Consider the following 14424-nt stretch of genomic DNA (forward strand, 5'->3'; position numbering starts at 1 on the left):
GGCACTGGAGGAGTATTTAGTATGCCATGTATAGTATTCAGTATTCAGTATTTAGTAGCAGGCACTGAACTTCTGGTATCTCTGTATTTCTCAATTTGTCCCATAGGAACAATGGGATGGCCTTCCCAAGGAAAATGCCTACCTCAGTATGGTGGTGTGAAAATTCACTGAGTCTTTATAGGATCTCTGAGGATCAAAACCATTATGTTTTGGCATGTTCTTCACTCTCTGAACTGTCTGAAAGGCACTTTCTAGCTATGGCTTTATAGATTTAAGGTGGCATAGGTTTATAAGCTTTTTTGTAGTACAAGATATGAAAAGAAGATCTATACAGGATAGTTTCAACTATGGCAGTTAATTTTGAAACTTTTCAAGTGCCCTCTAATAAACCTTAGTATAATGTGGATGGAATGTGAAAGCAATTGAAATGATAAAAGCCAGAGTAATATATTTACAGAGAATAAAAAGTGAAGCTGAGCTGGAGTGAGCTACAGAATCTAAAGCTACTCAAAATGTAGAATAAAAACAGATCTAAGCGAAGATCCTCATAAACATGAATCCTATGTCATTGAAGTTAGGATTATCATTGTCCCTGCGAGTTTGCTGTTATTAATCAGAATTGCATCCACATGCACTTAGTAACAATACCTATTTATACCTGTTTCAAACAGAAACATCTTTGGTTAAAGAATAATCAGTCTTGGCATGATACGTAACGTAATATCTTTCCCTCTATTTCACCCTTTTTTTCTGATGCATTCTTACACAAAGATAGCAAATGCTCTGTGATCTTGGCTTCTGGCAGTAACACCGAATCATTTCTTGGAGGATTTAATAAAGTAGACTTAGTGTCCTAAGATGGAGATGATGCCTACTTCTGTGTATTTATGACACAGGAACCTCAGCAGTGCAAGCTCCTCAAACAGGTAACAAATGACTTTAACGCACCTACACTGAGGTACAAATTCCCTCCCGTGCATCTGTGCTTTACAAGTTCATGACTTCCAGGCCTGCTTATCAGCTCTTCTTGAAGCACTGCTGATTTCCACAGCTCCAGTCCAGATTTACCATTTTCATAGTGTCCTCTCACAACACATCTATTGCAGTAGCCATCACCAGTTATTAGAATTATTCCTTACCTGTGTGATTTCATTAATTACTACATGAGTGCATTGAGCTTCGTATTCTGGGCGAACTTGTTCTTCTTGCTCTAAGTACTCAGTTGTGTCCCATTCGTACTCCAGTTCGGCTTGCCGTCGCTTCCAAAACTCCAAAAACAAAGTAACTGTCCAGAAGATAAACAAAGTGAGCAATACCATGTGAGTGTTGGACGCTGCTTGGCCCCCTGGGCTATAACACATGGCTCACATTTTCCATACACATTTCCACAGACATGGAGTAAAACCCTTATTGACTACTGCAATGGTGAAAATAACTGGATCTATTTCTTCATGCAGTTATTGCTTTGGATATATAGGTACTTTAATATACTTTAAGTATATTATGTAAAGTACTTATATATGATATGGTACTTTAATACAGGTACTTTAATATAGGTACTTTAATAAGAGAAACCTGATGTAAGTGGTGTAAGCACATGCTAAACAATATATATGCATTTATTTGCTTTCTGCCTAAGGCTAGAATATGAGTACTTTGGATTTCATATTACAGACTGCTTTTGAAGAAGTTTATCGTGGGATGCATAAGATAGAAAGTTGTTGCATAGGTGAGGACAAAATGCTGGAGAGTGCAGGACTTCTAGAAAAGTAAAACTCGGTATGCCAAAAATTGCCACAGGGAAAAGCCCATGTTTATTCAGTCTGCAATTTTTGTATGGACAAATTAGCAGTTTGCAGACTATAAGAATCAATGACAGTTCAGGTAAAGTGGCTGGAATACAGCCATCTTTCCTCTTCTGCTAGCTTGAATCTGAAGGGGCTGCAGCTCATTTTGCATTTCCTGGAGCTCAGAAACTCTCTGGTCCGGGTCAGCAATTTCCCTGGACTGTGCTCCTACAACTGGAAGTACTGTGGGACCAGGTACACAGAGGCTTCAGTGATGCTGGTTAGACATCAGTCCAGCCCAACTCATTTACCTTGTCCCGAGACATGATGCAGGTAGATCTGTCAGGAGAGGCAATGACAAGCCCAGTGATAGATGTCAATACCATGCTCCCTAGTGCATACAGATGCTTTATTACTGAAGACAGCGCATCCTCAGGTTAAACGAGTGGTGGAGCTTGAGGAGTTAATATCCCCAATATCCCATCACTGCACTCCTCATTACTCACATTGTTTGGGAGTAACTCTAACCCTAAAAGTGTTTCTTTTTTTAGTGTGGCTCTTCATCCTGAATGATGAAGTATTGATGGCATGCAGTTACAAGTCCAAACACTGAAGGTTATTTCCAAAGTCAGGTGTGGTCAATAAACCCCAGACTGAAGCATTTAAAAACCAGAGAACTCCGTGGTCTGGCCTGTGAGATGACCTTGGCACCGTGCGTAGGCAAAGCCCCAGGAAACCCTCCTCCCTTGATTATCCAGGGGCCTCTTTCACAAGGCCTTCTTGGCTACTTCTTGCTTAGAAGCACAAAGGCCATTCCAATGAGTGGGCCAGGGGATCACTTCAGCCTTTTCCTACAGAACAAGGAGATTAGTCTTCCAGAAACATCTAACTGCTGCCCAGCCCAAAACACAGGAAGATGCAGGCTGTACTGTTTTGCTCCAGCTGCGAATCCAGCTGCTGCTGCGGAGTCCAGAAGTGCAGGGCCTCCTTCTGTGATGGCCTCTGTGCCAACAGCAGATGAAGGGCACATGCCCTGGGGACAGTTCTATCAACCCCAATAAAGAGAAAACTTCAACCCCAATAAAGAGAAAACTTCCACTACCTAAAATAAGCCAGCAGCCAAGTTGCATCTTTCAGAGCGGGGAAGGAGCTGCTGTTGGATTTGACATTTTCCTTTTATTTTGAAACATTTTTTTAACAGTGGAAACAAACGAAGTTTCAGAATCAGGAGATCTGAGTGCTAATTCCACCTTCCATTGGTAATTTGTGGTGTTCCCTTTCACATGTCCCTCAACATTGCATTAGGTACTGCCCAGGTATTCTGCCTCTGAAGCTGTCACCCAGGACTGAAAAGAAATGTCTCCATTGGAGGCCATTTGTTTGTTTAACTGATCTTGTTTGGGGAGGGGATCCAGTGATGGCAGCAAGGGAAGTGGAAGCCATTGCTTCAGGAGCTTTGCCAATCTCATCATGCTATCACGGGAGAAGTGGCAGAAGTATTGGTCCAGAGCATCAATGGATAGATGGCTAATTCTTGAAGCCAAATTCCCTGTGTTTTATAGTGCTTTGAGATCTTTGAAGGGAATATACTAAAATAAATGTGATTACTGAAATTGCGTTGATGATACTGATGCAATAATATATGTAAAAATCTAATATTGTTTTAATTGTTTTGGACCAGGAAGTCTACAAAAGTGTTAGAGCAAGATGAAAATTACAGCTGGAATTGTACCTGGACCATGGGTTATTTGAATTCAGTACAATTTTGAATGAATTTCTGTAATACAACTCATCTCTTTATATAGCGGACTTATGATAAGAATATTAATAGACCTTGTAGCCATCACTATAACCATGCAGCTTAACTTTGTAATTATTACTCTTGGAATCATTCTTAAAAAAACAGTAAGCACAATTTTAATTAAAAAACAAATTGCAAATAAAGTAACTATTCAGATGACAGAAGATGATTACATTAGTATAAAACTTTTTAAAAAATTATTATTTATTTATTTAATTTCCTGCTGGCATTTTGATTTTAATACATATTTATAAAGAAATCTTCTTTTTAAAATTATATGTGCCATCTTATATTTCTTCAAAGCAGTAGCTATTTTGAAGCACTTAGGTCATCATAGGAAAATGAAAATACAATGTGTTTTACAAAGAAAGCAGATTATGCATTCTTGTGGGTACTATTGCATTCATATGTAGGCTGACAACCTACTTTGTTGTACCTGACATAACTTATTTTGTTAATTTTTGTCTGGAACAGTACAATAAAAGACATTTAACAAAGTTGCTGATATGAACAAACAAAACCATTTCTGGGAAAATGAACCTTGCCTAATCCCTTGTGTACAGCACCAAGTGGTTTCACCCATGGGAAACACTGTGGTTTCAGATACACTTTCTCTTCTAAAAGATAAATCTAGTGATTGTAACTACTACGCTTTTTGCAATCAGTTTCTTAAATAAAGATAGGAGGAGAAAAATCCTGGGAAATACAATAAATTACTATTTTTCAATTGCCTTGCACAGACATGCAGCTGTTAATAGGCACAGGCAGCTCCAAAACTCTTTGTAAAAAAAGCCAATTCCTCTGTCAGATGTACTTAAGCATGTGGCTGGCTCCTGCTGGAAGAACATGAGGCAGCTCTAACTCTCAGACTTTTCTCCAAGTCAAATGAAACAAAACAGACACTGAATGTGAACTTCTAGGTTCTACTTTTTTTTTTTTGTTTGTTTTCTTATGATGCTAAAAAAGAATCTGTCTATGTATCTTCTGCACAGCTACCTACTGGTGAATCCTGAGTGCTAGAAAATGAAGTAGATGCAAATTTATCCATGTTTTCTTGGCTGATGCTGGAGGCTTGGCAAAATTAGATGACAAACTATAGTTGTTGAAATTTACTTACCCCATATTCCCATAAATACTGCAAACACCAGTGTTCCAAAGCTATCAAATATACAGAGTTTCTGGAAAAAATTGAAAATAAAAAAAAAGGCTTAAAATATAATCAACCATTTATTTTCTTCTACACTGACCCAGAACAGAAGCTGCTTACTGAACATGTTGATTTTTAGCCTTCAAGTAGTTTAATAAACAATCTTTATTCATAGTGTTTCCTCAATTTCTGTCAATGTACAACACCCTCCAGCAAATTAAGAAAATTAAATGCTAAAAATATAAGCCAAATATGCAGCAAGAGGATAGTAAAATGATGTGCTATCAAATTTCCTTCCATCTGTTGCATAGGAAGAGGGAAAACAGTGCTTCTGGTCTGGGAACTCAGTATAGAGTTACGTGGTTTTGATACAACCTCAAAAGGGCAATGGCCATGTCTGGTTCTCATGAGCAAGATGACAACGAACCAAGCCAGTCAGTAAAAACACACTCCAATGAGATACCTCTGTGGTCACAATTGGCCTTTTCTTTCCATCATAGCCTTTTCCCTGTATTCTTATTTCTTTTACCGTTTATCTTAAGCAACACATGAAAGCTGGGCAAAATATTCTTGATGAGTAGCTGAAAAATTGCAGTTTTGGAGTGACTGAATCTATGGAAAGGAATGACTAAAGGCTAACATTAGTGAGACAAGTTAGTGGAGAAAGACAGACAGGTTTCTCTAGTCAGGAACTTAAGAGCAAGAGTCTGGCTGTGTCAGGGCTAACAGGACACGGCTATGTCACAGCTTCTGTCACGGCCCACATCAGCCTCTCCATGTACCCGTCTCCTCCTTGACAACATGGGTCAAATTCAAAGCATGGATCCAGATAAGTTCTTTGGGGAGGGAGGGAAGGGGCAACATTTAGAAATGCCAAAACATACTTTAAACATTTCCTTAGCAAAATTGATTCAGAGCTACTGAATCAAGATTTTAGTAACTCAGGATGGGTTTTCTTTTTTTTTTTTCCCCCCAAAAGGAAGAAGTACTCCAAAATAAAGCCAAATGTCTTTATTTTTGATTAAAGCCCCCTGTTATTCCCATATAAAATATTTGGGGGCTATGTGAAATTAAAACCAAACTTTTCCATTTTAGATCAAAGCGGAGCAATTCTTGTTGTTTCTACTTTTCAAAATTCAGTTGCTGTATCAAAAGGCACAACTATTTGCACAGTTCTAGCAATTCTGCAGTACATTAGTGACAGAACAACATTGTTTTATACATAGTATTAAAGAAAGTGCAAGTAAAGTTCAATAATGTGTCTATAAGCTATAAATGTAGTTACCTTGGATGATTCACAAGTGATGGTGAGGTTCCAGTAGGTACATACTTTATCACACTGAGGGCACATTATGATATTACCTCCTATGCTGGGATCACATACTTCTTGGCTAAAAACAAAACTAGTCAGTCACTCACCAACACTAAATGCTTTAGTTCCTTTTCGCACATGAGGACAGTGCAGTACTCTCAGGGAAATGACAAATAATTTACCAGTGATCTGCTCTCAAGATCTCCTGCACCACCCCCCCGGCAACACATCCCCATTTCCATTCTTAGTCCTCATCTGAAAAGCGAATGACATGAGGGGAAAATAATTTCCATCCCTTGTATGTGGTGGCAATTCTCAAAACCCACTCACATTAAAAATAAAAGTCTTCAAAGATCTCGCACTCTTCAACAGGAAACCCACACTTGCATGCTCACATGGACTATCATAGCAAGTCCGAGGGGAGAAGGAAGAGGAACACTGCCTACCAGGTCAAGGAATAGCTGCAGAACTGAAATGGCTACTTAGTCCCTGTGGTCTTCTAAGGAGGATCAGATTGGAAAATGTGCAGAGGAGGCCTGTTAGGATGATTCAAGGAATGGCAGATCTGTTTCCTAAGAGATGGCAAAAAAGTTTGGTGTATCTAACCTAGTACAGTAGAGGTTGAAAGGTGATGTAATTGCCTTCCATAAATACATCAGTGGGGTAAAAACCAGGGAGGGAGGTGAACTGCTTAACTAAATGATAAGGCTAGATGGGTATAAATTGGCCACTAGAGTGGACCTTTGGAGCAGCCCTTCAGCATGTTTTGTAAAGACGAACACTCTTCCAGAAGGGGGTATACAGAGTGATGGCTTGTAGAGGATTTGGCACAATGACTCAGCAAAGAAACACCTGGGTCATTGTGCCATGGTTGAATTTTATCATGTTCTGATGAGGGAGTCTGTGTCATGACAGACAAGTAACAAGTGATAGGACAAGAGGAAATGGCCTCAAGTTGCACCAGGGGAGGTTTAGGCTAGATATTAGAAAAAATTTCTACACTGAAAGAGTGATCAGGCATTGGAACAGGCTGCCCAGGAAAGTGGTGGAGTCACCATCCTTGGAGGTGTTCAGGAAATGTGTAGATGTGGTGCTTAGGGACATGGTTTATTGAGTTAGGTGGTGTTGGGTTGGACTTGATGATCCTTGAGGTCTTTTCCAACCTTATTGATTCTATGATTCTATGACCGTGCCTCTCCTCCCAGTGTATCCTGGGCAGCCAAAGCCCCATGTGCTGTTGTTCTTCCTCTAGTCTTCTCTTGAAACAGAGGAAAGAAATTTGGGGGGTTTTATCAAAGTCTTTGGATATCTCATTTAAGGATTACCACAGTGAAAATGATATGTTACAGCACTTTCTATTGACTTCTGAATGCCACTCTTTTCTACACTACGTGTGGTGAACCTAATGCAAAACATAAATGAAATGATAAATAACAAACTCCAGATACCTATCACTGTAATGGTCCATGGACATCCATTTCTCTTCTAGCTCACATTTTATGCTTTTGCCTTCAAATCAACAACTGTTGCTGTTTTCAAACCCTTTCATTTTGCCTCTTTTATATGCAGTGTCTTGCAAACCCTATACAGTCCCCCTCTGTAGGGGTCTGATCAAAATTTCCTGTAATATCAAAATAGGCCTGATAAGGTACCTCCATGTGCAGTTGTCCTTTGTCAGGCATCCATACAGAAAACAGCCGACTCCTACAACTGCAGCCACGATCAGCATGTTAGTGTAAAAACCCAGCCAAGCAAAGTAGATTCCAATTTTCTCTCCATAGTATTTCCTGTGGAGAGGAAAGGTTTTTTTCTGAAATGCAAGTAAATTCACATTTCTGTTTCAAATGGGTCATCATTACATGATGTCAACATGTATTGTCATATTCCTCTGGTTTGCACAATGGCATTGCAGAAGTATTACAGCAGGGTATTTCCATCACCCCTTTCATGCTTTTATAAGAGGATAGGAAGAGGAGGGGAAAAAAAAGGAAAAAGAGAGAAAGATCATACTTTGCAGAGAAAAATTCTAAGTGGTTACCTTTTCATGAATTGGTTTATCATAAAACCGTGCTCAAAAAATGCCTCATTGCATGAGCTGATGCAGGTGTATGTACCTGCCCTCAGTACTGAGCTGTGCCTCTTTGACATCCCCAAAACCAGAGCTGTTATGCAGATTCCCTGTTCCCTCTGCATTAGTCCAGCCCCACTCACACCAACCTGATGAAATCCAGGGGCTGCAGTTTGAAAATATTTTTAGGATGAGCCCATTCTCTGTAGAGAAGATATCGTTCACTTGGGCAGCCAGGATCGGTTGACGGGTGCCTAAAACTAGACTGCAAACAGAAAGAGCATGAGAAAAAAATACCATTAACCTAACCAGCATAGATCAGCTCTCATGCCTGCAGACTCCATGCCATGAAGACAGAGCCTGGAATAGCCTTTTTGCCCAGTCTCACTGCAAGCCAGGCAACGGAGAAGGAAGGTGACTCCAAGAGTGCACCAGGATTCAGGATAGAAAGTGGTCAGGTAGGCACTAAATGCTAAAGCAAACACATTACATATGTGAGCTGCAAATAACAGAGACTCATCATGACCTTACATCTAAGCACATGTCAGCATCTTGGCACTTAGGAACAGAAAATAGAAAAGGATCCATTCTAATTATAGAACAGGACTGAATTAAAATGGATTTTAAGTAGCTCTAACATGCTAACATTCTTTACTTCAAAATAATATTGTACTGGAATGAAGGCTGGATAGTCTGAGGGATAAATCCAGGGCTTCTAGTCTCTGTTTTAAACTTAAAAGAGAGCTTGCATGAAGATACTCCTTGTGGTTTATACTAGGTTATTTGAAAACCTATTTCAATAAAGCCTATTTTATTTGAGGGAATTTTCCATTCTCTATCTATGATGCAAAAAGACAAGTGACATTTGTAGAAATCTATGGGCTACTTTTGATTTTCAGAGTAGCTGTGATGTATAATTTTAATTGTATAGAAAGACAGACATTAATTACTGGGCATACTGAGTCCAAATTCCCCATGCCATGATAGAAATAGCCTGCAAGGCAGGCTTTAAATCTTCAAAAGGAAACCTTAAAAATGGATAGTCACAAATCATATTAATTCCATCCTGTAAAGCTTTGGGTTACTTACAAGAAACATGATTTGTCTTGATTCTGCTGTAAAGATTTCCTTGAAATCCTCAGAGGCCTCCTGAATATTTTAAGCAGAGTCCAAACAGCTGAAGCAGTTACCACCCCTGGCCTCCCACGTTCTCAATGTTTTCTCAACAGAACACACCTCAGACACAGAATGGTGGCTCTGATGGGGAGGAGGTGTGGGAGTGTGGGTATATACTAGAGACAATGCAGAAAATCAGCCCTCAGTCTTTGCTTACTGTATCCCATCTGCAGCCTCAGACAGAGCTTTTCTTTAGTCAAATACTCTGAAATCTGTTTTCTTTTTTCTCCTTAATTTTATTTTTCTGTGTTATTGCTAGCCATTGTATACAAAGCACTTTTCAGATAACTTGGTTCTTTAAATGCTATATTTTAAAAATAAAAAGCTTTAGAAGTGTAGCTACAAAGCTGGATTTCTTTTATTGCAAGGTGAAATTCAACACAGTTAACCTCTTCTCCACATGACTCTGGCATCACCTGTGAGGTGTGGGTCTGCCCAGACAGAACTTTCCTGCACAAACGCGAGATTCCCTGCGCATATGTCACAATGCTTGGGAACCGTGGGGGTGTTTCTCGCTGTGTGAGACTGTCACACATCCCAAGACGAGATTTGCAGTCTACATCTTTATTAACAATTTTGATATTTGATAGGAATTTTAATACTGGAAAACTGAATACTAAAAAAAAAGGGACAGTGTTAAAAATTGATTTAGAAGTGATGATACAGTGTGTCATGGGAACTATCACTCAGGCCAGGCACTTTACTGAACTACATCTCCCAGAGTAAACTAGTTAACATCTCCTATATGAAATACATTGTTTTTCAGTTATGGAGCTACATTTTTAACCAGCAGTGCTTTGGAAGAAAATCTCTTTAGCCAGACTATGATCTATTCTACTATGTGGATATAATAGTCAGTCAAGGAGCAAGGCAATCAGTAGTGTTTGTATATTTTGATATAAGCTCCACAGATATAATTCAGACCTCTATTTCAAATTATTTTTTAGTTACAAGCTCTGGACTTACGTCATGAAGGGGAAATGCTGCTTTGTAGATTCCAGCATCCAGTAATTTGTTAATGCCAAACTTTTTCACGTTGTTTTTGGTTGCATATTCCACACGGGACAGGATAAAATGAACCTGAAATTTATGAAATATTTTACCTGAAACTAATCATACATGGCCATACCTGTTTCAGCATACAATTGAGTCAGGAAAGGGTAAGCAGTGCAGACAAAACTAATTGCACAGAGTATATCAACCATTCAAATCCCCCCTTTAAATTCAGGTGGAACAGAAACGGGACAAATGTTTTCCTTCTGGATTGTCCAGGCTGTTTCATAAATGACACAGAACTATTGCATCCCAAATATTCCTGATTTTTCAGGATGCTTTCATGAAGGCAATTGCACTGATTTGATGACAGGGATCTTTTATTTTTAAGATTAAATTGGACTTACAATTCGGCTTCTAGTTGCAGGATTGAAAAATGTGTCTTTGTCTTGAATATAAAAGTTGGACAAATGTTCCTTTTGAAAGGGAGCCGTGAAAAACTCTTGCTCATGTTTGATGATATTTTCATCCACTCTGAAGAGTCTACTAAACCAGTTGAAAGCTGACTCTCGGGTTTTCAGGTCATTGAGTTGCAGAGGCATTTTGATGTGCATAACCTCAGCGTATGTGCACAGCACTTCCCAAGGTGCATGCACTTTCAGAAAAATAAGTTTTTCATCCAAAACCTAAAATGAAAAAATATTTTAAAATGTAAGAAAATGAAACAAAATGGTTTTTCATAACATTTCTTAAATTATCCTGAATTTTCTTTCTCTTTACAGCTCACAGGTGACCATTGTCCATTGTAGCGAATGTATTAACTTCCATAAAAGCATGGACACGAAGTGGAAACACTTGAGCATATGAAGGCATAGAAAGGTATATAAAAAAAGACAGCTAAATGTTGCCTTAATGCTTAATGTTTACATCTCGTCAAAGTATTTTTCAAAGTGATTTAAGTTCAACAAAGCTTCCCCCATATGAGTTACTTAGGCGCATTTGTACTAGTAGCCTGGCAGGGCAGCTGTGGCTTTGGGGCTGTCAGTGACTCCCCAGCAGCCCAAGGACAACCCCAGGGTGAGATGATTTGATGGAAGCAGGCTAGGCACCCATGGGTGCTCCTGGGCAACATGAATTCCTAGCTTTGTAGGGAGAATGGGGAGAAGGAAAGGGAAATCAGCCGAGAGTACTGAGAAAGACAGCATAGGGCACGTTTGTTCACAGTTTCAGGTTCAAACTAGCACCAGTATGCGGCGGGAACCCTGACTGCCACTCTTGTCTCCTGTCTACACGTCACCTGTAGACCTTCTATTGATGCCCTGGATTAGTGAGTCTCAGCCACACGAAATTACATTATGCAGCTCGTTGGTTCAGGAACACCTGGCAGATATCTCTGATCTAGCCTGGAGAAACTCCAGTTTCAGTCATGATCATGTCAGAACTATTGAAAACTGTAACACGTAAGTGTAGCAACAGGTCCATGTCAGACATCCAGCAAGCGGTCTACTTTCTTACGAATGTGAAGAGCCCAACTACATCCTTGGACATCCAGCAGGAGTTTTCACTGCAGAAATCAAATAAATACCATGATGCTGTGGATGAGTCTAATTTGGGAGGAAGGAGCAAAGTGAACTTTTCTGGAGCCCACTGTAGATTATCAAACAACAATAAATTTGGAATGGAAGTGATTGTCCTGTACCACCCCAGGAGACCTGGCTGGAGCACTGCAGCCCTGCAGGGCAGGAAGGAAAGGGGTTCTCAGGTGCTCTAACCGTCTCTGCAAGAGACACCAGCTCTGGCAGCTGGTGTGCATTATCATAGCACTCTTGAAGTGCCCACAGGCAACTTCATAGCCCAAAATATACAAAGAATGATAGTTACAACCATTTGCCAGGCTTTGCAAGGAGCAGGGTCACGTGCAGGAGCCCTGTGCTGCTCTTCTGGCAGGGGCATTCTGCCCTGGACGCCCACTGGCTTCCCACACGTCCTACACAGCCAGAGCAGGGGAGAACCTCTCCTCAGAGTGTACCCAGTAATTTTTATCTTCCAAGTGCTGAGCAAACACAACCTATTCACTCTCCCTGCTTCCCATCTTTTACTTTGCAGAGGAAGGAACAGACACAAAGTTTAAAATGCTTTGCATCAGATCATAGAGATGCTACTCATGGATAAAAAGGTTGGCCTTTTTCTCCCGAGATGGGAGAAAAGTTATGGTAAATTAATATATCCAGTTTCCTTATTCCCACATGGGCAGCTTTGTACTCAGACACAGCCATTCACACAGAGGAGAGCACTCACCGATCTCGTTGCTTCAAGTTGCAAGCCATTTTTTATCAGGTTTGATTCATACGCTTGTCTCTTCCTCTGTTAAAAGGTATTGAACACTGTAAAACATCTGTTCCAAATTTCACAAGTATGTATGCATAGAAGAATAGGATTGCCTCCCAAAGTGAAGAATCGTTGGGTCTTTATGTCTATAGCCCACTTGAAAGCTACTGTGGTGATATGTACAGTCTTACATACTAATCCAGATCGGGGCTTTCTGTCTGATAAGCAATATTGCCCTCAAATGCCATTGTGGAGAATTCACCCTCTTAGTTTCTGGTATGTTACAGAGGTAAAAACATGACCCAAATTTTTAATTTTGAGAGCAACTACCCCTGAAACTTGTGATGTCCTCCATCTTTAGTCACTAATTGAACTACTAACAGCAGCCTCCCTCCCCCCATCAATCTGCCCTTTAGAAAATCTTCATCTTGAAGGCTTTCCATCCCACTTTTCTTCCAGCAACCTGTAACTTTATTCTTCTTTCCCAGTAATCATATGGGTTCACACAGTGGTTCAAACTGTAGTAGTCCTCTACCTTTTAGTTCATGGATAAGCATCCCCAAAGGAAGCTGAGAGCTGCAGCACTTGTAGGTGCTAGTCAGAGCATTCATTGTCCCCAGAAGGACATGACAAGTTTTCCTCAGTAAAGATGAAATTCATGGATCACTTTAATTTCACTTCACAGTACCAGCACTTGGCAGGCAGTGAGTTACAAAAGATCTGAAATGTCTGGAATTTCCTTCTCCAAACACATGACCTCCCCCCAAAAACACACAGAGACAAGCAGCCCCTCTCCCTTCAAAATACAAAATATACAACTCCATAAGGGATTTATATGAAATTTTGAAACTTCACGTGAAATAGTCCGATTTAAAAGCTATCTGCATCAACTGGATAGTTCCCCAAAGAGCTATTTGTCTATGAAGGTCAAGGCTTGCCAGCTCTCCCTGGCCTACAGACTGCATGTCAAAATATCAGTATGGGTAAGGGGGACACCTGTAGGCAGCTGGGGCCAGGGGGTAGGCTTCTGGGAGCAGTTTGCCAGAAGGAGACGACATTAATGAATTGGCTGATGGCTTTATTCCTGAACCAGCCTAGGGTAGGCATGCAGCGAGGTTTGCAGAGTGACTTGGTGATACTACTTTCTTACTCACAGATTGTTTTGATGCCACTGGCCAATTTTTTGGTTGTTTATATGCCCTGTGCTTAGGGGATTTGTGCCTACCACTACAGGAACCTTTTGGTTTTACAAGAAGAATGGTCCGATGGTTTTTGTATCTGGTCCTCTATAGTCAGACTAACTTCCTTAACTCCTGTGCTTAAGATCCAGTCCTTTTGCTACTGTGAAGGACCTGAGTCAATGAATGACCCTTCACAGTCTTAGGAACTTCAACAGCTATGGAAACTGGTCTTCCGGACGAGACCCAAGACCCACCCACTCTAGGGGGCAAAAGCCAGACACTTCAGCAAAAATCTTCAGGAATTCCACAGGAAGAGGTCAGTTGTATCTCCACATAAGCTTCACCCAGTTCTTTAAAGACTGTTGTTAAGTCCATAAACCAGAAAAAATATTTTTCCAAAATTCTAGCAAGTCTTGGAATTAATAGTTGTAAAATTGAATAACATAAACAGCCCACCCTATTTGTATTTGTCAGTGCTCAGCTACAGCACCTGTTTGTGGCAATGGTCATGATGGACTGATTTCATATTTTGTTAAAAGTTATTTCTTTTATTTGGGGTTTGTGCTTTTTCATTCCGGTGAATACCACTTTCTTCTCAGGTTAGGGACTGTCCTGGGTCCAGCTGGGATAG

At 40.2% G+C, this 14424-nt stretch overlaps 1 protein-coding gene across 1 annotated transcript; it reads right to left on the minus strand.

The window, feature by feature from the left end:
• Positions 1-1139: 1139 nt before the first annotated feature.
• On the minus strand, positions 1140-12648 carry LOC104462812 (anoctamin-6-like; the record flags this gene model as incomplete). Its single annotated transcript, XM_010074923.1, has 8 exons — positions 1140-1285; positions 4706-4766; positions 6021-6126; positions 7700-7834; positions 8265-8380; positions 10258-10371; positions 10692-10970; positions 12583-12648. Coding segments are annotated over 8 exons (1023 nt in total), but the record flags the coding sequence as incomplete, so codon positions are not given.
• Positions 12649-14424: the final 1776 nt, after the last annotated feature.

This window comes from Pterocles gutturalis, unplaced genomic scaffold, assembly GCF_000699245.1.
Source record: "Pterocles gutturalis isolate BGI_N339 unplaced genomic scaffold, ASM69924v1 scaffold53032, whole genome shotgun sequence".
In the NCBI taxonomy this organism is placed as follows: domain Eukaryota; kingdom Metazoa; phylum Chordata; class Aves; order Pterocliformes; family Pteroclidae; genus Pterocles; species Pterocles gutturalis.